The sequence below is a fragment of the Camelus dromedarius genome, chromosome 14 (assembly GCF_036321535.1).
Source record: "Camelus dromedarius isolate mCamDro1 chromosome 14, mCamDro1.pat, whole genome shotgun sequence".
In the NCBI taxonomy this organism is placed as follows: Eukaryota; Metazoa; Chordata; class Mammalia; order Artiodactyla; family Camelidae; genus Camelus; species Camelus dromedarius.
The window spans coordinates 54,119,063-54,145,504 of NC_087449.1; the positions used below are offsets into that span (position 1 = coordinate 54,119,063).

The following is a 26,442-nucleotide window of genomic DNA, read 5'->3' on the forward strand; positions in this document are numbered from 1 at the left end:
TATCCAATTCTTTAGACGGATGTATTTTATTTCATGTACTGTTTATTAAAACACTTTGAAACTCTATAAGTTTAGATATTAACTAATAGAAAACAGAGAGCAATGCAAATGATTTTTATCCAGTATCAATATAAAAATATTTCACCCATAGGGAAGATAACCCCAGAGATGATCCTTTTATTGCCTTTCAGACATTAATTGGTTTCCCTCCCTTTTTTTTTCTTCTGATTTTCAGTCTTTTATTCTCTCTGCTGAGATGTTATCTATTGATCTGTTTTTAAATTCACTGATCATTTCCTTGGTTGTTGTATCCAACCTAGTGTTAATCATATCCAAAGCACTTTCGATTGTAGGTACTGTATTTTCAGTTTTGGGATTTTTATTTGGTTTTTCCTTTGAGAGTTTCCAAATCTCTCCTAAAATTTCCCATTGATGCAGGAAAAATGGATGTGGAGTGTGAGAAGGGCCATGTCCCATGTCTCGGTTGAGCCCCTGGGACATGCCCTGCCAAGTGTGGGTCCTTGGCTTTGCGCAGGAGAGAATTCAAGTGCGAGCCACCGTTGAGTAAAGGTAGATTTACTTAGACAGATACATACTGCATAGAGTGTAAGGCAAGAAAAGGCAAGGAAAGAGGTGTGGGAGTTGGGTGCTCAGATTAAATTAAGAGTAGGTACACACTCTATAGACAGAGTGCAGGCTGTCTCTGAAAAGAAGGGAGTGAAAAAGGGCCACCAGGCATGGTGTTGCCAGTTTTTATGGGCTTAGTAGCTTCACACACGTACAGGTGTACAGGTGGGACCATTCCAGCTGCCCTGGGGAAGAGGCTGGGATTCCCAGGAATTGGGCCACTGCCCATTCTTTGGCCTTTTGTGGTTGGCCTTGGGACTGCCATGGTGCCTGCAGGCATGTTATTTATCATTCTGTTACAATGAGCATATAATGAAGCCCAAGGTCTACTAAACTCAAACCTCCGCCAGCTTAATCCTCAAGGCCAATTGGGAGTTGAATCTTCCACTATTTTGGTGTTAAATTGTTGTCATTCCTTGAATGGCTCTGCCCTTGCCCCCTTCCCTCCAGTCTCTCTTTGCCCACTATGTAGCTCTTCTTCCATAGACTTTTTAACAAATTTATCAATGTTATCTCATATTCTTTGTCTGCTAATTCCAGTGTGGGTCATTTGTGGGTGTCTTTATATTGACTCATTTTTCTCTTTATTACAGATCAGCTTCCTGTTTTGTTGAAAGTCTAACAATTTTATTATATACTGGATATTGTGGATGATAGGTCATAGAAACTGGATCCTGTTATCTTTCTCAGAAGAATGTTGTTTTATTCTAGCAGGCAATTAAATTACTGGCAGGTCACTTTGCCCATGTAAGGGCAGATACATTTCAGGAACTGGGATCTCAGAAAGAGAGAGAAAGAATAGGGGGGAAATGTTTTTGAAGAAATACTAGCCAAAAATTTGATTTAAAAAATAGCACCCAAAGATCCAGGAAGCTCAACCAAACTTACGGAGGATAAAACAAAGAAAGCCATACCTAGGCTGACCAGAAATCAACACACTGTAACTGACTATACTTCAATTAAAAAAAAAAAAAGATATTTAAAGTAGCCAGAGAAAGTAGATGCATTACAAACAGGGGAACGATGATAAGAGTGACAATGGATTTCTTATCTGATTGGAGGCTAGCAGATGATGGTAATACATATTCTAAGAAATGAAGGAAAAAATTAAAAGTCAGCCAAGAATTCTATATCCAGTGAAAATTTCTTTCAAAAATGAAGGTGAAATCAGGATTTTTTTCTGATAAATCAAAGCTGAATGATTTATCACCAGCAGACCCTCACCACAAGAAATTCTAAAGGAAATTAAATAGGCTGAAAGAAATTGACAGCAGTTGGAAATTTAGATCTATGGAAAGGAAAAACATTGGGGATGGAAGTAAGTGGGTGAATATTTAAAAAGACAACTTTTTGTTCTTAAATTTATTAAATGTCAATTGACTTTAAAGCAAAACTAATAAAAATGTAAGTTGGGATTTTTTTTTAACATATGTAGATGTAAAATATGTGCCAACAATGGCACAAGGACAGTAGGGGTGTAAGTGGAAACACACCACTGTAAAGATGTCCATTTTCTCCAAACTGATTTATTTTTATCACTCACTGTCCAATAAAAATCCAAACAGAATTTTTGAGGAACTTACAAGCTGATTCCATAACTTTTATAAAGACAAATATCCAAAAATAGCCACCGCTGAAGAGAAATTTAAGGTGCGAGACCTTGATCTACTGTATTAATTAAGAAAGTGCGATATCTATGCAGGGATTGACAGATTCACCAAAGAAAAACAATAGCATAGTAAAAAACCCCACGTGTATATGAAAACTTGATGTAAGACAAAATAGATACTTGGGAAAGGATGAGTGGCACTGAGACAACTGGTTGTGCGTGTAGAAAAAAATGAAACTGAATCTATTCTTCACACTATACACAAAAGTCAATTCCTAATGATTAAAGAGTTTCATATGAAAAACCAAAAATAAAGCTTCAAGCGAATATCTTTAAAGCCTAGGGATAGGAAAGATTTCCTTAAACAAGCTATTAAAAAAGTGCTAACTATAAAAGAAAAAAAAGGAAATTTTTGATTACATTAAATAAAAAAATGTTCATCAAAAGATACCATAAAGAGAAAAAAGTAAAAAAAAGAAAGATACCAAAAAGAGAGTCAAAAAGCTAAGTTGTAAACTGGGAAAAGATACTTGCAACAATATTATTGTAACTGGGAAAAGATTAATATCTCGAATAGATACTATTACAAACTATAATAAACAAATAAGAAAAAAGACACACAACCCAATGGAAAGATGGGCAAAGACTTGAATGGAGATTTCACAGAAGAACTTATCAATGTACGACAAGATGCTTAATCTAAGAATCTAGGAAATGCAAATTAAGATCACAAGATACCAATTTACATCTACTAGACTATTCAAAATTAGGAAGTCTGGTAATATAAAGTGTTGTTGAAGATGTGGATTAAACAGAATTCCCATATATTGCTGGTGGAAGACTAAATTCGCATAAACACTTCAGACAACAATCTGGCATTATTGAATAAAATTAAAGATATGCAAACCTTATGACCCAGCCTCTCCACTCCAAACAAATACATGCATGTACCAAGAGACATGGATAAAGTATTCATAGCAATATTCTTTCTACTGGCAAAAACTTGGACATAAACCTAAATGTCATCAGGATAATGGATAAATAGATTGTAATATATTTCAGAAGTGGAACGTCATGCAGAAGGAAACAGAATTAAGTACAGCTACATGCAACAAAATAGATGAAACAGAAATATACAGTTAAGGGGAAAGAAACAAGTTGCAGAAGACTATGCACAATATGAGCTCATTTATTAAAAGCTGGGAAAAAACTAGCAGAACTACACAATGTATGATTTTAGGGAGCCACATCACACATTTATGACAAAATTGTTTTTTAAGGGTTTCAGCAAAGCATTTTATTCTTAATTTTTTTTCCTTGTTCATGTAGCCTTACTTCTTCTTCTCCTCCTTCTTCATTCTTCATTCTTCATCCTTCTTTTTTATTGAAGTATAGTCAATTTACAATGCTAACTTCAGGTGTACAGTAAAGCAATTCAGTTATACATATACATACATACTTTTTTCAGTTTCTTTTCCATTAAGGCTCATTACAAGAAATTGAATATAGTTCCCTGTGCTGTACAGTAGGTTCTTGTTGTTTATCTATTTTATCTGTATGTGTACCTGAAATTTATTTATTTATTTATTTGTTTATTTATTGAACTATAGTCAGTTTACAATGTGTGAATTTCTGATGTACAGAATAATGCTTCAGTCATACATGAACACACATATATTCGTTTTCATATTCTTTTTCACCATAAGCTACTAAAAGATACTGCTCTACAGTATGAATTTGTTGTTTATCTATTTTATATATGTATTAGTTAGTATCTGCAAATCTCAAACTCCCAATTTATTCCTTCCCACCTCCTTCCCCACCAGGAACCGTAAGTTTGTTTTCTATGTCTGTGAGTCTGTTTTTTTTTTAGATTCCACATATAAGTGATATCATATGGTATTTTTCTTTCACTTTCTGGCTTATTTCACTTAGAATGACAATCTCCAGGTGCATCCATGTTGTTGCAAATGGCATTATTTTATTATTTCTTATGGCTGAATAGTATTCCATTGTATAAATATATCACAACTTCTTTATCCAGTCATCTGTCGATGGACATTTAGGTTGCTTCCATGTCTTGGCTGTTGTAAATAGTGTTGCTATGAACATTGGGGTGCAAGTAAGTAGTGCTGCCGTGAAAATTATTTTTAAAGTGAGGATCATTCAGGAAAGTGGCTCCCTCTAGGGGGCAGAAGAGAGGCTAAGGTGGGGAAAGGGCACAAGTGTAGATGAGGAAACAGTACTGGTAATGCTCCAATCCCTGAGTTGAGTTGGGGTGTGTTCAGAGCCACTTTTTAAAAAATGTTACATATTTTATTTGATGTTTTGCAAATACAACACAACATGGGGGAGAAAAACTCCTGGCATTTTGATTAGATCAAGAACTCCTTAATAGCTAGGATGCAAAAAGACAATAGAATAATACTTTCAAACTGCTGAAGGAAAAGAACTTTGAAACTGGAATTTTATCTCTAGCTATACTGTCCTTTAAATACTTGAGTGAAATAAATATTTATTCAAAGCCTCAGAAATTTTGCCACATAAAGATCATCTTTGAAATCCCTCCTAAAGTAAGCATAAAGGAAGAAGAGAACTGAATCCAGGAGAAAGCAGTAAGATATGGGAAGTAAAGGAGAGTAAATGACTTAATACATTATATTAGTATCTAAGTAAATTGTGATTTCTCCCCTTCTCTCCCCTTCCCCCCCCAAAAAAGTTGCAAACTGCAGAATTAAAACTCTATGTGCTCTTACCTGATAGTCAGAGAAATCCAAATGAAAACAACAATTAGATAATACTTTATATCCAACTTAATGCCAAAAATTAGAAACTCAAGGTAATTCAAAGGACCAGTAAGGATATGGAGGAAGCAGGATTTTCCACAAATTGCTGATGGGGGAAGGTAGAAATTATGTGTGCTTTCTCCCCAGCAGGGCTTTTGGCTGCACTGACTCACATTAAATATATCTATGTTTGTCCTATGTCTCACCAATTCTCCTCCTGGGTATATATACCACCCCACTCCCTCCACTCCCCATCCCCAAAATGCCAAAAAGACCTCTCACACAGATCCATAGGGTATATGTTTCAGGAAATTCATTTCACATTGTGTCTGTAGTTGGAGCTGGAGGCAAACTGCATCCCTCTTTAAGGAGATGGATGAGAAAAATGTGGCATTTGATGGAACACTATGCAGTGGGCAGAAATAATGAACTGCATTTACATTCAGCAATATGGTTAAATCTTAGATGTGTTCAGTAAGAAAGTAAGAAGCAGAATACATATCACATTTATGTAAATTTATGTAAATTCAAAACATTTATTCTGAAAAGAGCACTGTATATTTTCCAAGACACATTCATTCACTCAATCATGTATTCAGTAGTATTTTTTTAAATACTATGTGTCAGGCACCACTCTTGACTTTGGGAGCAAACATAGCAGCAAACAAAGCAAAATTCTGATTTTTATGGAACTTATATTCTGCTAGAAGAAGATAGATGATAAGGAAAAATAAGTAAGGAACACAGGATGGAGATGATGGTTGAGGGGGGAAATGTGCTATTTTATGCAGGGCTGCCATGGAAGTCCTCTTTGATAAGGTGACCTGGGAACAGAGGCCTGCTTTAAGAGGAGAAATAAAACTGGATATGTGGGAGGAGAGAACTCCAGGCAAAGAGAACAGTATGTGCAAAGGTCCTGAGGTGGGAGTGTGCTTGGCATGTTTTAGAAACATTAAGGAGGCCAATGTGTGGCTGGAGTAGAGTGAGAGAGGGTGTTACAGGAAATGAGAGACATTGTGGTGGGCGAGGTCACACAGGGGCTCGCAGGCTGTGGTAAGCACTTAGGATTTTGCTTGGAACAAAATGACAATCCATTAGAGGCTTTTTGGCAGAGGAGTGAAATGATCTGGTTTGTTTTTACAGCATCTCCATGGTTTTATGTGCAGAGGCAAGACTAGAAGCTGGGAGAGCAGTTAGGAGGGATTGCACTGATCCAGGACAGGAGTGATGGTCGTTTCGAATAGGGTGGCAGGAGAGATGGGAAAGGCAAATCTTTAAAGAGAAAAAGAAAAGCTTCAAAAGACTATCTTTAAGGACTAAGGATAGGCAATACTTTAAACAAGGTATTTTCGGAAGTGTTAACCAAAAAAGAAATGAATTTGACAACATTAAATTAAAAACATTTGTTCATCAAAAGATCCCACCAAGAGTAAAAAGACAAGTTGCAAATTGGGAGAAGATAGAGAATTTTAAAACAAAGCAGACAATTTACTAATGCGTGGGTGTGTGGGAACTAGAGGAACCACGGATGTTGCTGGGACATTGGCCTGAGCAAACTGAAGACTGGAGTTGATTTCACGGGGAGGGAAAGACTGTGGCGGAAGGAATACTTTAGGTGGAAAAAGTGAGTTTGATTTGGGCTAAGTCTGGGATGCCTGTTAGACCTTCAAGTGGAGATCGCAAGGGGTCTGCTGGCCATTTATGTCCAGAATGCAGGGGAGAGGTCTGAGGGTACACTTTTGGGAGTTGCAGTAGATAGAAGGTATTGAAATCGTGGGATTAGATGAAGTCACCAAGGGATGAGCACAATAGCAAAAAAAAAAAAAAAAAAAAAGCCTGAGACCAAGCCCCGAGGCGCTGTTATTTACAAGGAGAGGAGGTAGTGGGGAGCCAGCAAAGGAGGCTGAAAAGGAATGGCCACTGAGGTTGGAAGAGAACTGAGAGAAGGTGGGGTCCTGGACACCAAGGGAGAAAATATTTCCAAAAGGAAGGAGAAATAGGCTATGTCCAATTCTACTGATAAGCTGATTAAATGAGGGAGGACCAAACAGTTTTAGCAAGGAGAATTTAGTGCAGTGGTGGGTTGGAAGCCTCACTTGAGACGGCTCTAGAGAGACCAGGGAAAGAAGTGGGTAAAGCAAGTAGAGACAGTACTTTTTTTTTTTTAAATTTTGTGGCAGAAGATCCAAGGACTTTATTTCCGGTCACCACCCCTGCTCTCCAGTCAGACAGTGATATAAAAAGAGTAGAAACACACCCACAAATCAGGCCATGAGATTAGCAGCTGACACCTACCCTCCCCCATAACTTCCAAATGAGGACGCATGATTGAAGTTTAATTGATGTTTATCCTCTACTCCTGCTTCTCCTTCTGTCCAGGCTCTGGTCTTCCCTGAAACCTCTACCATCACATGGGAGAAGGAAGGCAGCTTGGTCCTCCGAGAACAGGTTGGGGGCATGGTGGGGGATGCATCACCTCTCTTCATGGCCCCATTTAGCCCTCCAAACCCAACAACATGGCCAGACCGTGCCCAACAGCACCACCCCTCTGGCCTCTCAATTTCACCTCGACAGCCCCTGTAAGACTGCAAAACCTTGATGGTCTCATCCAAAGCAACCACTTCCCTAGGATACAACCCCTGCCTTGGGCAGCGGTCCCTGGCCAGGGCCCCCAGCCTCCATAGACCCCTGACCTGGAGGAGTTAGAGGTTAGAAGTTTGGGTTGGGGGTGGGGGAAATGTATCCTACCTCTCACTTGAGGGGAACGATCAGTACCATCATGACAACTGGCCCCAGCAGCCTCAGCCCCTCCAGAGTGACTGCAATGGTGAAGTCTCTCTCAACAACTCAGGCAACAAGGACATGGAACATCACTGAGCCATAGGGAAAGCAGCAAGTGTTCCAGCCAGGACCCACCCACCTGCACTTCACTGCCCACAGCCCCTCCGTGAGTTAGGAGGGCACAGGCTGCACCCACCAGTGCCCCTATTGCCAGACTGGACCTACAAGGCAAAGTCCCCAACTTCATGGGGCACTTCCTGTAGCAGGACAGTCACTGTGGTCAGGATCCCAGCCCCCTATCCGCTTGAAATGAAGTACCATGGCCAGTCAGCAGCCAGATTCAAGTCCCCCAACACATGCAGGTCTGAACATGTTTTTTTCCTTTTCAGAATTCTGAGGTCTCCCTGGCCCATCCTTGGGCACTTCCCCTTTCTCTCCTCTTCTGAGAAACTCCCCATCCCCCAGCCTGGCTTCCTTTTCCTCTTCTTCTGAGCTCTGCTTTTCCTTTGAAGGATGCTCCTGTCTTCCATGTCAGTGACTTCCATGTGTGATCAAGAGCGTTTGCTTGTCCTCCTGCCATGTCTCACAAAAAGAGGTGACAGTTCCACTGAGGACTTGCAGTTTCACAGACAGGATGGAACCCTCCCACGGTGCTCCAGGGGGTGGCAAGAATGAGGTTCCTGGGCAGCAGGGACGAGGTGGGTGAAGATAGCTCTCAGAAGCCCACCTGAAGCACAGCTGAGTAAGATCTCAAGTGGAGAGCGGTGCTGGGGAACTGGACTCCTTGGGGTTAAGGATGAAGAAGGAAAATGGAGCTGCAGAGATCGGCACTGTGGTCCCAGAGCATAGGCTATGCTCATGGTCATGTCCTCATCCTCTGTGGGAGGGGCTGTCATGGCAGTGGCCATGGCTATGGCCTTGATGCAAATCCTCATGTGAATGTCCATGGTCATGACCATGGATGTGCCCATGCCAGATGCTCCTGTGAGTGTGGCCATGGGCATAGGCATGACTGTCCTTGGTGGAAGTCCACTTGGAGCGCCTTCTTGTGACTGTGACCATAGAAGTCCTCATGTAGGTCTTCATGCAGGTCTCCATGACCCTGGTGTCTGGCCACGAGCAGCCCTCAGGTGGTGCTGCAGTCCCCACAGCCACCCAGTGGGGGCCCCCAGGCCCCTGGACATCGAGCTGACCAGAGCGACAGAGACAGTGACTCCACCCATCTTTAACTCTATACCTATGTGGGGTCTGCTGTATTCCACTCATGCCCTCTGTCCACTTCTGTGGTCCCTCCTCCATTCTATTCTGTCCCCATCCACACTGGTCCCAAGACTCTTCCCAGGACTGTTCCCCAGACAGCACTTTTGAAGAATTTTGCTCGCAAGGAAGCAGAGGTGACCCAGTCCCTGAAGGGGCCTGTATGGTCAATGAAAAGTTCTCACTTGTTTGTTTTTAATGAGACAAATTAAATACATTAAAAGGAGTGTCCACAGGGGAGAAGAAAAGTAGGAGTGGGGATTCAGGGTAAAGTGGAAAACATGAACTAAGAAGGGGTCTATACGGGCAAAGCACGCCAGGAATTGGAGAGAATGGGAGAACTATCTTTGCTAGGGGTCGGGCAGGGAGAAGCAAAAGCACAGAACAAAACCAAACCAACATCACCCTCTTCTCCCCTCCGGTTCTTTATCTTTTATTTTTTTAAGTGGAGGTACTGGGGATTGAACCCAGGACCTCGAGCATGCTAAGCGTGTGCTCTACCACTGAGCTATACCCCCCAAACCCTTGTTCTTTATTATGCAGAGCAAACTGCCCAATTCACAGGTTCTTCCATTCAAGGTTATGAATACTCAGACATGAATGTTTTTTAAATCTCTTTTACTCCATAAGCCTCCTAAGGCAAGAACTAGAAGGCTGGAAAGAATGAATAAATTGGATATGCATACATTCATAAAATGAATAAATTTTGCTGTGTTTCTCTGAGATCAGTGAAGGCACTGCAGCATACTTTAAGAGCATCGGGGCCCAGGTAAAATTCATTCAAGAGACTGAGTTTGAGCCGGGAAGGGTCCCTCTCTGCTAATACCTGTGTTGGGATCAGACAGAGGGTTTCCTGTCAATGGGGACCTGAAGATCATTCTTGTTTTTACCTGCTTCTTCCAAATGTGGGCCGACTGTCAGTCTGGGACAGTAGTATCTGCTGAACCACAGCAGTTTGCTTTTTTTGTCAGGAAATTTTCTGTGCAGGGAATGGGTGTCCTGGGACAAAGGGCTACAGAACCCACACAATGCCCCGCTGTGTGCTCCCATCCAGTGGGCTCGAGTCGATTCCTGGAGACATTTTTGTTGGGTTACTGCACACCCACCAAGAGCTACTTAAAAAAGAAAAAGAACAAAACTTCACAATTAGAGGGCTATTTAGAAAAGGTATTTTAAAATTAACGGATTCACAGATGCTCCTGTTACTTCTTGCAATAGACTCTAAATTGTTCTCCCAGCCTCCGGGCTCTCCCAAACCAATCCATCCTGCACTTCTAGCAGTATTAATCTCCTTAAGGCACAGAACCGATCCTGTCACCCCCGTGCTCCAGCACCTTCTGTGGCTCCGCACTGCCTTTAAAATAGCGAGACACTAGAGATCTTTCATTCTGGAGCCTCTCTTCCCTTTTCCTCACCCATCTCCCACTGCTTCCTCCAACATCTGCTCAGCTGAAGCTTCTCTCTCCCGCAGAGCTGTCTTCTTTATCTCTCTTCCTCTCCTCCCACTCCTCTCCTGCTCCCTCCTGCTCAATCTTTCTCTCTTACTATAGATGTTGTTTCTTCCAAGGAGCCTGCTTCCCGACGCACCAGCCTTGGGGTTGAGCTCGGTGCCCCAAGAAGCAGCTCACATTACGCCCTGAACTTCCTCCTATCAGAAGAACAGTTGTTCTCTATTGTAGTTGTTTGTTTAATTGTTTGAGGGACCGTATTTGTCTTGTTCATCATTGTATCTGCAGTGCCCGGTGTGCACTTATGAATGTGAGCGAGAGAGAAGGAACAAGTGACCTGAACATTTTTCTGGAACTGGATAGTAGAGATGCCTGCACAACTTTGTGAATATACTAAAATCCACTGAACTGCGTACTTTAAAGGAGTGAATCTGATGACACGTAATTTATATCTCAATAAAGCTGTTATTTTTTTTTAAAGGCAAGCCACAGAATGACAGAGGGTTATATCCAGAATACAAGTCCATAACAAAAAAGGAAACAACCAAATACAAAGAATGGACAGATGAATGGAAAGGTACCTTCATAAAAGATGAAACCTAATGAAATCGAAATGACCAATAAACATATGAAAAAGTGATCAGTTCCATTCATTATCGGGAAATACAAAATTAAACCATAATGAGAGACCACTGGACACACATGAGAATAAGTGAAATGAAAGAGCCTGAGAATATCTTAGTGTTATTGAAACATGTAGAGAAACTGGAACTCGCATACCTTACTATAAATTAGTGCAAATCCTTGGAAAACGATTTGGTACTCTTGACAAAGGCTAAATATACACATACCTTATTACCCAGCAATTACTCTACTAGAAATATTCCCAACAGAAATATACAGATGACCACCGAAATGTTTATGGCAGTACTGCATGTTACAGACCCAAACTGGAAACAACTCTTAAGGTACATCAAACGGTAGAATGGATAAATAACATGTAGTTACAGTCACACAATGAAATGCTACCACAATGAGAACGAAAGATCTTCAACTACAGGTGACCATAGGAACAGATATTACAAATACCATGTTGTGCAAAAGAAGCCAGAATCAAGACTTTACACTATAATTCTACTTCTATTATTCTGTGGTGGTAGAAGTCAGGGTAGTGGGTGCTCTTTGTGGGAGGTGTGCAGAAGAGGAGGAGGAAAAGGGAGACTGCCGGGGTGCTGGTAATTCTTTATTTCTTCGTTTTCATGCAGGTTACACAATTTGCCTAGTTTGTGTGTGTGTGTGTGTGTGTGTGTGTGTGTGTGTGTGTATGTGTGTTATACTCCAATTAAAAAAAAAAAAAAAACCAGCAACAACTTAAAAAAATCCTACCCATTCTTCCAGGTTCTTTGGAGATACTCCCTCATTATCATTCACAAAGTCACAAAGTCTCTGGCATACGTGTAATTGGTGGCAACTCTACAGTCTCTGTGATTTCACAGCTCTTTGTGTGTGTGTGTGTGTGTGGGGGGGTCCTTTGAGCACTCACCTAGAAGCAACTGCATAAAAAGAGCAAGAGTGTTGGGTGGCCATGAGTAAGTACCCTGCAGCCACACAGAGCTGAGCCACAAGCGGCAGAATGTGACCTTGATGGTTTAAGCAGAAAAGGGAATCAGGTAGTCACTGGAATTTCTAGAAGGCCAGCACCAGGCTCAGACACGTGATGCCAGGGAGGATGCTTCAAATCACACTACAGAACTAGTTTGGTGTGGACCTCATGGCTGTCCTTGTCGGGCACATAGCCAGCTCCATGGACACTGGGTCTGGGCTCATGGATGCCCTGCCACTGCTGCTCAAAGCCCTGATGTGGCCACCTCTTGAGATGGAGGTACCAACACCCCTGCCCCCAGAGCAGATTCTGCACAGTTCCTATATCCATTGATGTTATCGACTTCTGGATTCAAAGTCCGTGGCAGGAGCATCTGATTGGCAGAGTCTAGGTCATGTGACCTCACCCTAGCTGCAAGGGACTCCAAGAAAATGAGTGTCTGGCCTTTTCAGCTTTTATAGCAGGAGGTGGTCCTGCATCTTAAAGTAGAGGACTTCCCAAACACAGGAACGGTCACTGCTGGACCTCAGAGTAGCCTGCCCCAATATATGCCACAATGGCTTATTGGTTATTTTGAACTAAAGTTACTTGAGAGATAGCTGGTGGGAAACAAATGATATTAAAAAAAGAAACACCTCTCTCGCACCTCTTGTTCTCCCTGATAGTGGGAAATAAACCTCCCATGTGAAAGTATCTTCCCTGTACCAAGAGGACAGAGAGCATCTTTATCAACAGAGTTAGGGAATTCAAGGCTAAGACGGCTGTATATACAAACATTGTTACTTCTTCATTAGTCTGCGACCCAAAGCATGAGCCCCTTTGCTTTGTTAAACCTTCACAAATAATTGTTCCTTTGTCTGAAACTGATACTTGCATAAACAGCCTGCTTTGGTCACTTCACGGGTCCCATTTCCCATTTCTATGAGACCTCTGTGCATATGAATTAATTTTCTCCTTCTTGTTAATCTGTCTTGTGTCCATTTAATTCTTAGACTAGCCAAATGAACTCAACATGTCCAAAAGAAGGACAAATGTTCACTGCCATCACCGAAGGACAAGCTACTTCCCTGCACCTGTTTCTTCATCCAAAAAATAGAAATAAGGATGGCTAATGGGAATGGTTAAAGGAGCTGGTGGGTAGAAAGGGCTCAGTATATACCTGGCACCCAGTAGGAGCTTAGTTAGTGGGAAACATCATTATTGGTAATTTGGGTTCCATTCTAATGCCTCCCACAGTCTTGGGAGTCCCCAAATCTTGGCATCTCAGCATGTCTGATGGTCACAGCAGGCTGTGATAGGATTCCTTTGGTAAACTTTAATCAAGTTAGCAAGGTTTCTACCTCACGGAAAGGTCTGTTGATGGCAACCCACTTTTCCTCCATCCTTTAGAAGGGAGAACGCAACGTTTGAGACAGCTCCGGCTTTCCCGCAGCGCCCTATTTATACTGTCAGGGAAAGGAAGTTTTTAGAAGAGGTACCTGTCAGCTCTGAACTTAATTGAAATCAACTAAACAAATGTTTGATTTAAACCTTTTTATTTTTAGACATTTTTTCTTTAAGCATTTAATATCATTTACTGATTCAGTGACCCAATAAGGCAGCACCTGCTTGGTTAGGAAAGGCACCTGTCAGAAACATGATAATGACAGTGTTGCACAACCCCTGCCTCAGGAGGCCAGCTGCAGGCTTTGTGAGAGCAGGGGCCACGACTTACTGTGTTTAGTAGCACCTCACTTGGTACACAGGAGCCCTTAAAGGATGATGACTGAGTTATCTTCATTAGTCAAAAACAAAACACTATCACCCTTTTCTTTGCCTCCCCGACAACCTCTCTACCTCCCCCTCTTTCATTTCCAAGCTTTCTTTAGCAAAAGAACGTATACTAGAGGGTACTTCCTCTAGTCATTCCAGGAAGAGTCCACTGTGGGCAGAAGAGTTTGGTTTTAGGGCTAGAACATTCCAAACAATTTTTTTTTTTAAAGAAGAATACATTTGGGAAACATATCTATCTGGGGTTTGAGTCATTAAATGGCTTTGTCCTGGTTCGAGGCCATCTCATCCTTTGCTCGTTGGCCTTAGTAGTAGGAGGAATGATGCAGGACTCCTAAGAGCCTGAATGGGTTCAGAAAGGGCCCCTGGTGGCTACAACTGGAGGCTCAAAGGAGGCTACCAAAGTGGTTTTGCTCCACTTTGGGTGTGGAAGCTAGACCCGCTGACCTCCACTCGGACACATGGACAAGCCTGTCCTCCTCTTGTTCATCTCACAAAAGAATCCACGTTCTTTGAGCCAGGATGTTAGGGAAGAGTGTGACATCACCAAAAGATGGACTTTGGAGTCAAAGAGGCCTGGGTTTGAGTCTTGTCTTTGCAACTTGCTAGCTGTGTGACTTTAGGAGAGTGTATCTCTCTGAGTTTGAAATTCTTATTGGCAAATGGAAAAAATAATACTTTCCAGGGTTACTGAGAAAAATAGATCCTATGAGATAACTTATGGGAAAGCACTTTGCAAAGTATCTGGTGCTTGGTGGATATTTAAACACAGTTAGGAGAAAAGATGTCTGAGGAGAAAGAATTTGCCAGTATTTCTCCACAGTCAAGGGAGCACTTTTGCAGTGGGATGACATGAACTGTATGACCTTCAGTCAGGCTTCTTACTTTCTGGAGCCTCAATTTTCCCTCAAAAAGGACTTCTAACCCCAAGAAAGAGAGACTCCTAGAATTTAAAGTAGAGTGTCAGAGGGTGTCACTTTCTCTAACAGAATACAGATTTATTACCTGTATCCAAGATGTCTTCAATTGTAAAACATATAATTGATTAAAAATCAGCTTTTTGAGAGAGAAAAAAAAGACAACCTCATGAATGGACTCATCAATTTTAAGACATATTCTAATTTCAGATTCATTAAAATGGGAACAAACGTATGTCTAACAATGGAAGAAATCCGTAATAATAATGCTGGCTCCCATTTTTAAAGCATCTGCTGGGTGCCAGGCACCACCCGAGCTGCTTTACTAAGTCCTTGACTTGGCACCCAGTGAGGCAGATGCTATTCCCATTTCATGGTTAGGAAACAGCATACGGAGGGGTCAAGGCACTTTTCCGAGCCACACAACCATGGGGCTTGGAAGGCAAGTCTTCCTAATCCCAAAATGTTTTCCCCTGTTAATAGATTGCTCTCCAGGCTAAGGAGTCAAAGAGATGATCTCTGTCCAGAGAAAGGGTTTGTGAATGTGGTATTTTGAATATGTCCTGAATCTTTGCAAGGTGACCAGGAAGGGCAGAGGTAACACAAATAGAACTGTAATCTAATCAGTCTCCAAACACTGGACCTTGGAGGCAAGGCGATAACTGAAGACTGAGGACTACTTCAAGTCCAAATATCAGGAAGGCGAGAAGTGAGACTGAGTCAAGGTTAATCCAGCCCCGGGGCGGGGAGGGGGAAGAAGGACCCTGACCAGCCGCCAGGCTCATTCCAGGCCCACGGACACTGCAACAAGCTTTCAACCTAGAAGCCATTCTTCCTTTCTCAGGGTCATCCTATGCCTTCTATCTGACTATTCGCTAAAGAAGTAGATGCCTTTGGAGAAGACTCCAGTTCTTCCCATAACCTTTCCTAAAGAGGGAAATGTGCTGACCAGTCGTCATGTGGTGCTAGCGGTCATCTAGTACTAAAACAAGTTCTAAATTAGCAAGTTGGTTTTCTGGCTAGTTAGTCCAAGTTAGTTCCCCAATGCCTGACTATGGGCTTGAATATTTTGCTCTGCAAAGCTGTGGATATGGTCCTTACTCTGATATAATCCCAGGGCAGACTCTCTCAGGAACATGCCCTGACCCCTGACTCCAGACCAGAAGACTCCTACTCCTGGGCGGGCTGTCTGCCTGTCTGTCTGTCTGTCTAGCTATTGTGTTTGGGGGGAGACCACCAAACCCACATCAGTGGATTCCCAACATAGCTCTACCTCCTCAGATGATGAAGAATGTTCCACAGTTTTTTGGAAGGGTGGCAGGAGGGATATGGACCGAGTTGGGGTGGGGCAGGGCAGGATGGGGTTAGGGGTTGCCTGAAGCATCAGGGATCGCATAAGAGATGCCCCTGTTGACCTGACTGGAAGGAACTTAGAATGAAGCTGCCGGCGGAGAAATGTGCTTCTTGGTCTTGACTGAAGGCTCTTTGGATAGTGGCCGAGACAGCTCCAGGGTGGGTGTCACCGAGTCTCCACGTGGATTTCAACAGGGCTGAAGGTCACAGTTGCAGGGTGTTGGCTGCTGTTGCTGTTTGGGTCCAGGGCAGAAGGGGACGCTGGCTTGGGGCCTTTAGGCTCCAGCTCCCGCCTTGTCCTCATCTTCCTATAATGAAACACACACACGGTTAAGTCATCCCCCATATGTCCTGGGGAACGGGCTGTGACTATAGCTTCAGTGGGGAGATTAATGTAGATGGTCATTAAATCATGTTGCTTAATTGCCAACCACAGCATTTTACAGCTAGAAGAGATCTTAGACCAGCTAGTCTGTCCCTTCAGTTTTTTGTTTAACTTAGGTTAGGTACTTAATTTTATTTTTTCCTATTAATGAATGAGTAAAGTGTCAGATAGGTGGCTATTAATGACCAAACGAAGATATTATGTTTTTTTCTGTTCAGAGTTGTAAGTTACATTTTGCAGCCTCATGATGTTTGCTGAGTTTGCTGCTGGAAATATTTAAGAACTTTTCACATAGCTGAGAAGAGAATATACTTACAAGGGACATCCTAGGTTTCATTTCATGTGCCATAAAATTCAGGGGCTAACAACAATCAGTAAGTCTAGTGTCCAGGTGAAATTTCATCTTGTTGACCTATCATGTCTTTTCTCAAAATTTCAAATCCTCAGAAAAGTTGCACAAATTGTACAATTAATGCGTGCATACCCTACTCTGAAGTCGACAAATTGTTAACAATTTGCCACACTTGATTTATTTCCCTTTCCCTATTTACACACCCACACACATACACAGAGTTTTTAAAAATTGTGAACCATCTGTGAGTTCGTTGCAGACATGCCACTTCACTCCTGAGAACAAGGGCATTCTTCAGTGTAACCATGACATGATGATCACATGTGGAGATCCTCCTATTTTAAAGATGACAAAATTGAGGCACAGAACGGGTAAATGACTCGCTTGCTTTTGACAAACCAAAGACGGAACCCCAGTCTCTCAGTTCCCAGCCCAGGCGTCACTGTAAACAGGGAGGGGTGAGTGGAGGAGTCTCTATTCAAATTACAAACTAGAAGTGGGGCTCAGAGCTCCAGCAATAATGGAGAGGAATGGAGGGCAGACATCGGGGTCTGACGCCACTTCCTGGTTCGGAACAGACCCAAATTGTGATACCCCAAAGATTTAAAAAATGATGTCTGATATTATTATTATTATTATTATTATTATTATTATTATTATTATTATTATCATCATTATAATATACTGGTGTACTGGTGGAAGTATTTTCTTTGAAACCAGATGGACTGGGTTTGAATCCCAAATCTGCCACTTAGGGCTGAGTAAACTTGGGCATCTTACTTGATCTTCCTGTGCCTCTTGCACATCTATAAAACTGGGGATAGAGAAGTACCCATCTTGTGGGGTTATTATGAAGATTAAATGAGTTAATACACGTAAGGAGATTAGAACCATGCTCAGCACATAGTAGGAGAACAGTAACTCTTAGCTACCTTTATACATAACATTCATATTATTACAAAAACAATGCATGAGTGGAGATGCACACCTCTGACCCTGCAAAAACCAACCAACCAACTAACCTACTAGCAATGCCATTATGCAGACATACTGCTTGTTAACACCTTGCTGTGTGTCATTTGCGCCTTCCTGGGGTGGTGATGTGTGTAACCCACGTGTATGATCACGATGTACATACTGCTTTGTAAATTTTGACAATACGTTGTCAACAGCTTTCTGCATCAATAAATACCTTTTTATGATATCTTTTTTTTCAATGGCTTCCAGGTCTTCGGTGGTGCAATTGTGTTTAGTTTTTTAATTTTCATTTCTTCCCCGAAAAGAATAACCTTCTAGCAAAGTTGTGACTAGAGGTGATAACACTTAAGGTGATATCACAACATTTCTTCTTTCTGTGATCAATTTCTATTATTTTATTTCCTCTTATTTGGCCCCAGAAAGTAAAGTTGTGAGTACGTACATTCCAGGGTTTGTCACCTCAAATACTCATGTGGTTCACTCAGTACAACCTAGCAGAGGGCTCCCCAAAAGAAGAGGATTAAAACATTCCTCTATTATCTGTAAATTACATACAAGAGTTTACCACAGAGCTCAAGGTCATTATCATTATGATATTTTCAAAAATATTTCTCCAAGTACAAAAGTATTTGGTCACTGTCAAGTTTTTCTAGCAGAACAGACATCAAAAAAGGACCCACAGAGGATTAGTGCATTTGACGATGGACTCATTCTGACATCATTCATCCATTCTGACATTACTGAAGGGACCAGACAGCTCCAAATCCCAGGGCATCCCATACCTGTTGTACATCTTCAGCAAGATCAGAACCACGGTGAAGATGATGATGACAACCACCACGATGGCAGCAACAATGGCTCCAGAACCTACCAAGAAGAAAGGAGCAGAGACGGCAAATGTGCCAACTGAATTGCAGGGAAGGATTCGGAGACTGAGGGGTACCCGTACTGTGGCACCTCACATCCTCACTGGGTCAAGGGGAGGAGGAAATGCGATGTCCTGGGACACTTGCTGCTGTCCCCAGGACAGTCACATCTATAGCTGCAGTGCACCTCTACCCCCGTGGGGCTTGGAGGGCCACATCCTTAGCACATTACCTGCCATAAGTCTGCCTTTGGCCAAGTCCTGTTCTTATCAGCCCCAACATAGCTTCAAACTTTTTTTGTGAAACAGGCCAGCAAAACACCCTTCCCTCTTTTTGATCATGTTAAAGTAATACGTGATTTTTGTAGATAATTTTGAAAACGTAAATACAGGCCAAAAAGAAGGGGAGGATGAAGTCCTCATTGCCCCAAGGACCACTGATAGTCTACATGTCTCCATTCACAAATGTGGTCATGTTTTTGCACATACGCATATTAAATATCTATCATCTTTCTGAATAACTTATTAATCCTATGTCTGAAAATCCATCTTAAGGAAGTATTCACAAATATGGAAAAATATGCACTTGATAAAGATGGAATCATTTCCATGTACTGTTTTATAACAAAACATCCTGATCATCTTGTTATGTAATTATGTATTTTTCTTTATGACTTTTGAAGGCTATATGGTACTCCATCATTTTGATGTGCCATAATTTGTTTACCAATTGTTTGTTGAGGACATTCATGTTGTGTTTAATTTGACACTATTAAAAACAAGGCTATGATGAATGTCCTTGTAGCTTAATATCTCAGATTCTAATTTCAATATCAGCTGCCAGTCCCAAAGTCAAACTCTCATTTTAGGTTTAGGTTCAAGATCAGTATCCTTGCCAGAACTGATACTGAAAACCTCAAGAATCATTTAAAAAAGATTCATACTTCAAACCAATCTGTTTGATTCTAGGCAATTGATCACAAGGAATCATCCCAAATACAGAAAAAACTGTATGAATGAAAATGTTTATTACATTATTAATATTCTTCATATGGGAATAGTTAAGTAAGCTATGGCACACTTATCCCATAGAAATATTATACTATAATTTAAATAATGATATAAAGACTTGAAGACTATGGTATATGGAACACTTTAGATATAAAATATGGAAAATAGAATATATTATATACACACATACACATTATGTTGCAACCATTAAAACATGTGCAAACAAACATAACATTAAGCAAAAGAAGTCAGATACAAAAGAGTGTGCATGGTATGATTTCATTTATACAAAGTTCAAAACCAGGTAGAACTAATCTATGGTGGTAGAAGTCTGAACGATGGGTCCCCTGGAGTGAGGGGTCAGGGATAGTGATTGCAAGGGGCACCAGAACTTCGGCGACACTGAGGGTGGCCTGCATCTTAATCTGGGGGCTGGTGACACAGCTGTGTGCACTTTGTGAAAATTATCCAGCTGTACACTTATAATTTGTGTACTTTTTCAAATATATGTAATGTTTTTTCATAAAAGGTTTACTTAAAAAAACTGTGCAATTATTCATAGAAAGAAAGACTGGGAGGAAAAAAGGGAAGGGGTGGGAAATCCATTATGGAGTAATTTGTTTATCTTTCCTTCCTGGGGAGTCCAGTGGTTTTTCAGCCTTGGCTGGATGACTCGGTGTTGTGAGGCTGTCCTGTGCATTGCAGGGTGTTTAGAGCATCTCTGGCCCCTACTCACTAGATACCAACAGCACTTCTTCCCACTCCCCACCAGGTGTGACAACCAAAAATGTCTCTAGACATGGCCAAATGTCCCCTGGTGGTAGGGTTGCCAGATAAAATACAGGATACCCATCTAAATTCTGAGTTTTGACAAACAATGAATAATTTTTAAGTATGTCTCAAGTATTGCATGGTACATTCTTATACTAAAAAACCATTCATTGCTTCCCTTAAATTCAAATTTAACTGGTGTCCTGTATTTTTATTTGTTAAATCTGGCAACCCTATTTAGGGGGCAAAATTGTCTAGTTGCGAACCATTACTTTTAGTTAAATAAAAGCAGTATTAATTCTCCTCTTGCTGACAGTGATTCTCTCTACCCTGCATTTCCCTTCAAAAATGTTTTGAGACGTACTTTGGCAGGGCTCCTCACCCAGCAAAGAGCGGCCTAACATGTGGGACCCTGTCTCAAGAGCGACCATTCCTGGGTCTCCGTGGAAGAGACATGTCCTGCCATTAATCCAGCTTCCTGCCAGGACTACAGCCTGGAGCTGTTTCTCACTGTTCAGCACAGTGAACACAGAGTCGGGAGGCCTGTTGCATTCACAGAGGTATGTACCAAGTCACCTGAGATGACTGAAATGGACCCAAACTTCACCCAATACAATCAATTGGTTTTCTGAAGAGTGGTCCTCAAATGTTTCCTTCTGGGGACCCCTTGTTCCTGGCAAATGTCTCCCCAGGACTAAATCTTCCCACACATTCATTTACTCCTTTGTAAATTAATGGGATGTTTTTGCTTTGCCAAAATAATATAAAAGTAGTTGCATTTTGGTGTATACATCTATCAAAATTCATCAAATTGTACATCTGAAATACATGTAGTTTACTGTATAGGACTCCTACCACAATAAAGATGTTTAAAAAAACGTAGCTGCATTTTAAGGTGACTTATGTTGGAACATTTTACATGAAATTCAAATCCCCATTGCCCTCTAAACCCCCAAACTCTCTAAAGAAAATAATAGTGAAGTAGTAGTAATAATAATACTCATTAGGTACTTGTATGCTTCACATGCACGGAGGCTCTTCTAAGCTCTTTACGTGGATTATCCCCTCTACCCCTCACGCCTACCTATGTGGTAGCTGCGTTAATACCCCCAACTTACAGATGAGGAAACAGGCCCAGAGCAGTGAAGTCATGCGCTCAGGGTCACTCAGTATCACTGAGACTGAGACCCAGGCAGCTTGTCTCCAGAGCCCACCTCTTGCCCTCTACACCAGTTGCTGACCAGGATACCTGTCCCACCCTCCCTCCCCTGGCTGCCCAGCCAAGTTGACCTTACTCTTGTACAGAATGTCTTCTCCTCTGGTGGTCATGTTCAATGAGAAGAAGGTGGTACCCCCCAAAGGGGTGGCTGTGGTCATCTCGACCTGGTGAGAAGGAAGATGAAATTTTGTTTAAAGCCAGAGTAAGTTTGATTATCCCTGTATGGTGGCTCTGTTGGTCTTCATCTGGATGACTGGAGAAAAGATTTAAGTATGCAGTTTCTCTTACCAGCAAGTAAACACAAGTTCTTTTTATTATACATTATGGGGAATTAAAAATCAGGTCTGACGTTTGTAAAGAACTGCATTTTTCAAAGCAGTTTCAATTCACTCAACAATATTTATTAAACTCTTCCTAACTATGTTTTGCACAGAATGTCTAAATTGATCTTCTACAAACTGTATGAGGCAGGTTATTGTTGCCATTTTACTGTTAAACTGAAGTCCTCGGTGCTACTTGGAGCTCCAAGTTTATCTACTAGAATTGAACCCCGGGTGTCTACGTCTCATGCTGGTGGGACTCTGGCCACCCTACAATGACACCTGAAATGGTATTCCTGCTTTCAGAAGCGTTACAATCTAAGGAGGGGAGAAAAAATCAGGTGAAAAAACTATGATTATATGATTATTAAACAGTCAGTGACATGAGCCATTGGGTTGTGAAGAATATTTCAAGGAGATAAATTTGAACAGGGCTTGAAGGATGAGCATGGTTTGGGGCGGGGTGGGGGGTGCAGCAAGAGGAGAGAAAACACAGGTCGGTTGCACAAAACCCTCAATGGGAAGAGAGCATCTCCCCCACACCAGGCTGTTATAGGTGCCGTCACACATGACATCTACCACCTCATTTAATCCTCTCAATCATCACATTATTTTGCGGCTGAGAAACTGAGGTTCAGAGTGGTTGAGTGAATGGACCAAAGTCACACAGCAAAGAAGATGTGGAGCTTGGACCCAAATAGTCTGAGTGCGCAGTGTGTCTTCTTCCCCTGACACCAAGAGGAATCAAAATTCACAATCCTGTCGTCTTGTCTTGAGGAGTGAGTCAGGAGGTATGATGTCACACGACGAGAAACGAGTGTTGAGAGCCTCCTCCAAGAATTACATTCTAGGTAATGATATTACAAACAATTACCCTGAACCACAGGCAACAAGAAAAGAAGGGAAACAAATCAGGCTTTGCTTCTCTGCTCGAGAATGGCTGACAATTTAGAAGCCCACGAAGGATCTCCGTCAAGGGAAGGATTATCCAGGTCTATTTGTAATCCTAAGAAGCCACAAGGCCTCATCACAGTCATTCCATCTTCTGTAGAAGAAATATTCCATACATTTAACAAAATATTTGTGCATAAATTTGTTTCCTTTTTAAAAGTAAGAAATATTTTCAAATTATGAATAATAATGTAATAGGTCATGTATGAACCACTCAGATTCAACAAAGGTTTGCAATCATATTTTCTTCAGTTTGCTTTAAAAAAAAAAAAAACAGTTGAATTTCCTTTCCTATTGCATTTCAATGCCATTTCCTCCCTTCCCCAAAGTAACCACTACCTTGACCATTACTGTGTATTCTTTTCCTCAGTTTTAAAATGTTTTCTACATAAGTATGTAGCCATAAACATTGTATACTGTGGGTGAATGTATTCAATAAACAGATACAGTCTAGCATCTACTCAGTGACTGATGCTGCGCTCGGTGCTGGGGATACTAGTGAAATAAAAGACAAATTCCTGGCCTCCAGAAGCTCACATTCTGGTGAGAGACAGAGATTGTGGTCTTAATCACAGCGTTCTGGGGCTCAAAAAACAATCGTCTCCCCAGGACCTACCCTTCTATGTCTGGCAGTGAAAGCCCTTCCCTGGCTGTTTCCACCCTCTGTTTCAGACTCTTGGCTCCTCTGCCAAACTGCTGGGACAATGGACCACTCCATCCTCCCCCGCCATTCCTGGTCTTTGCTGTCTCGGCTGCTGCCCCAGGCTCTGGCCTCCCCGGTCCTCACAGTGGGCCTCTGCTGAGAGTCCTCGCCTCTGGGCTGCAGCCCTCTCGGCTCAGCCAGCTCACTATGGAAACAGGGGTCAGCATTGCTCCACTGGGGTCAGGTCATCTGCAACCAGGCTAGGGGCTCTGGTGGTTGTGGGCCTGTCCCCCGACCCTTCCAAGTCCCCAACAGGAGCCTCAGAATGACCGGGTATGGACAGGACAGGCCCTGTCAACCACAGGATGGCTCTGCCTTTACTTTCTCTGCCCTCCTTGAAGCCTTGGGACTCTGCCTAAACCCCCCACCCCCAGCTTTGTCTGTCCCCTCCTCCCAAAGACCAGATCCTCAGGCTCCCTCAAGGACCCCTCCAGGTGTGGCTCTGCCGGACCTCCCCACACCAACCAACCTCCCATCCTGGCTGGGCTTCCTGTCACCCGACCACCTTAAACAGGCCTGACTTGGCCGGTCATGCTACACTGCCAGCTCTCCAGCTCCAAAATGGGTTTTGTTTGTTTGTTTGGTTGGTTTGGTTTTTCTCAGGGAGGGGTGGGGGTAATTCAGTTTATTTATTTATTTTTAACGGAGGGACTGGGGACTGACCTCAGGACCTCATGGACCTTTTGCATGCTAGGCATGCATTTTACCACTGAGCTATATACCCTTCCCCCACCTCCAAAATGAACACAGCCTTCAAGACTCAGCCCAGTCACCTCCGGGAAGACTTCCGGCCAGACAGAATTAGCCATCCTGCCCTCCATTTGCCACTGGCAGCATTCTGCAAAGAAGCACCACCCCAGCCTGTTGCTCAGTTGCTGTGTATGGAAGTTAACTTTCCATGTTCATTGTCAGGTCCTTGAGGTAGTGACTGTTTCTGGTTCTTTTTCACATCCATCTGCCTCCCCTAGATAATAAGTCTGGCTCCTCTCACCTTTGCCGGTGGCAGGACTTGAGTGAGTAACTGAACTTCTCCCAGCTTGGTTGGCTGTTAGTAAAATGAGGTAGCTTTTCCCAAGGGAACTGAGGGTTAGAGGTTAAGTATGGAAAGCGCTTTTAAGTGCTCAGTAAATGGCAATTCTTAGTATTTTTGTGGGTATTAGTAAATATTTGCTGAACTAATTAGAGACAGGTGGATCTGGAGCTCAAAAAAGGAAAACAAATTCTTTCCATAAAAATAAATATGGACTAATATGAGAATATGGAATAAAAGCCTTCCCTAACCCCCACCCCCCTACCCTGCTCCCACTCCCAAGGAGAGGGGCCTGACCCTCCCCTCCCCCCACATTCCCCATCTCAGCACATAAAGAGTTTTAAAGTATTTGCCTAAACTGCTTCTGTCCTCACCAACATCAAGCTGAGAAGACTCACCAGTAATGCCTTTTCGCAATTCCTTTTAAAAACAGAAAAGAGAGGCAAACAGGTGGCCAGTGATCAAAGGTCATTTCAGGAGAGAGACATGGCATAATCCCTAGATAAACCAAACCCGACCACGGACACATCCCCCGTTAAGCCAACATGCACAAAAATGACCGAAGCCACCATCCGAGTGCCTGCCACACGCCAAGACCTTGTGCCGGATATGTTTTAATCCACCCTCTGATTTAATTAGCAAATGCCATGTAAACTAGTTTCTCTCCTCCCCTTGATTCAAATGAGGACTCTGAGACTTTCCACGCTCATATGGCCTGGAAGCTGCAGGCTTGGTGTACAAACCCAGCTTTGCAAACTTCAAAGCCTGTACCTTCCCTCCCTCTGCACCACCTGCTCCCTGGTACACATCCGGGGGAGTCCATGCCCAGCCACTACAGAAACCTCACACATGCACACACAGACACATACTGGCCAGTAATGGAGCCGCCTAAGGCCAGCAGGACACAGGCTCCTCTGCAGGTCCTTCAGGGTGACCGCCTGGGTGCCAAGTTCCAGGTGTGACTCCCTTTCAGATGGGCCCGGCTACTCTTCTTCCTGAGAGAACACGGAGTAATCCCGGAACATATCTTGCCTCATCTAAGAACTGAGGTCTCTCAATTGCATCTCTGTTCCTGCCACATCAGAGAAGGTGGGAGGGAGGGTGGTGGAACATTGACGGCCAAGGATGTGGGTGTTTTCATGTGTGGGGCCCCAGCAATTCTTGTTAACCAAGTGCAGTCCAGCAGGGGGATTTCAGTATTAAATGAGCCCATGACCAGGGTCCATGGTCACAGAAAATGGGGAATGTACAGGAAGGTGAGGCTGATTCTCATCGACAGGTTAATATAATAATAATAATAATGATGATGATGATGATGATATACTATGTGCCCCAGGCACTTCACTCAGTGGGAGGTCTCATTTAATTCTATACCTATCTGGTTACGAGGGTGCAGTCACTGTGCCCATTTTACAGATGAGGAGACTGAGACTCAGAGAAGAAATCAATCTAAGGTCACAAGGCTAATATGTAGCTGCACTAGGATTCAAGCTTGAGTTTCTCTGATTTCACAGCCCCTGTTCCATAAACTCACTCGGTTGCATCCCAAATCCACGTAGGGCTTTGATGAGAAAACTCTCAGGCCAGAGTCCTCTATCTAGCCCTGCCCCAGACTGGTCCTACCTGACTGGTCCCTGCCCTTGGCTACACTCTGAACCTCTGTCTCCAGCAGAGCCTTCATCACATTTGCAGAATATACAAGGAAC

General features: G+C 42.5%; 1 protein-coding gene and 1 pseudogene across 1 annotated transcript in view; both read right to left on the reverse strand.

Annotated features, from left to right (window-relative positions):
* Positions 1-7,771: 7,771 nt before the first annotated feature.
* Positions 7,772-9,938, reverse strand: LOC116156956 (zinc transporter SLC39A7-like; annotated as a pseudogene).
* Positions 9,939-14,970: 5,032 nt separating this feature from the next.
* The window catches only part of NCMAP (non-compact myelin associated protein), a 37,331-nt gene continuing 25,859 nt past the window's right edge, over positions 14,971-26,442 (reverse strand). Inside the window, exons 2-4 of the mRNA XM_031464368.2 lie at positions 21,809-21,896; positions 18,649-18,733; positions 14,971-16,459 (exon numbers count right to left, since the gene is read on the reverse strand). Coding sequence (XP_031320228.1) covers positions 16,318-16,459; positions 18,649-18,733; positions 21,809-21,890 — 309 coding nt within the window. The 5' untranslated portion in view covers positions 21,891-21,896 and the 3' untranslated portion in view covers positions 14,971-16,317. The remainder of the gene's footprint in view (positions 16,460-18,648; positions 18,734-21,808; positions 21,897-26,442) is intronic.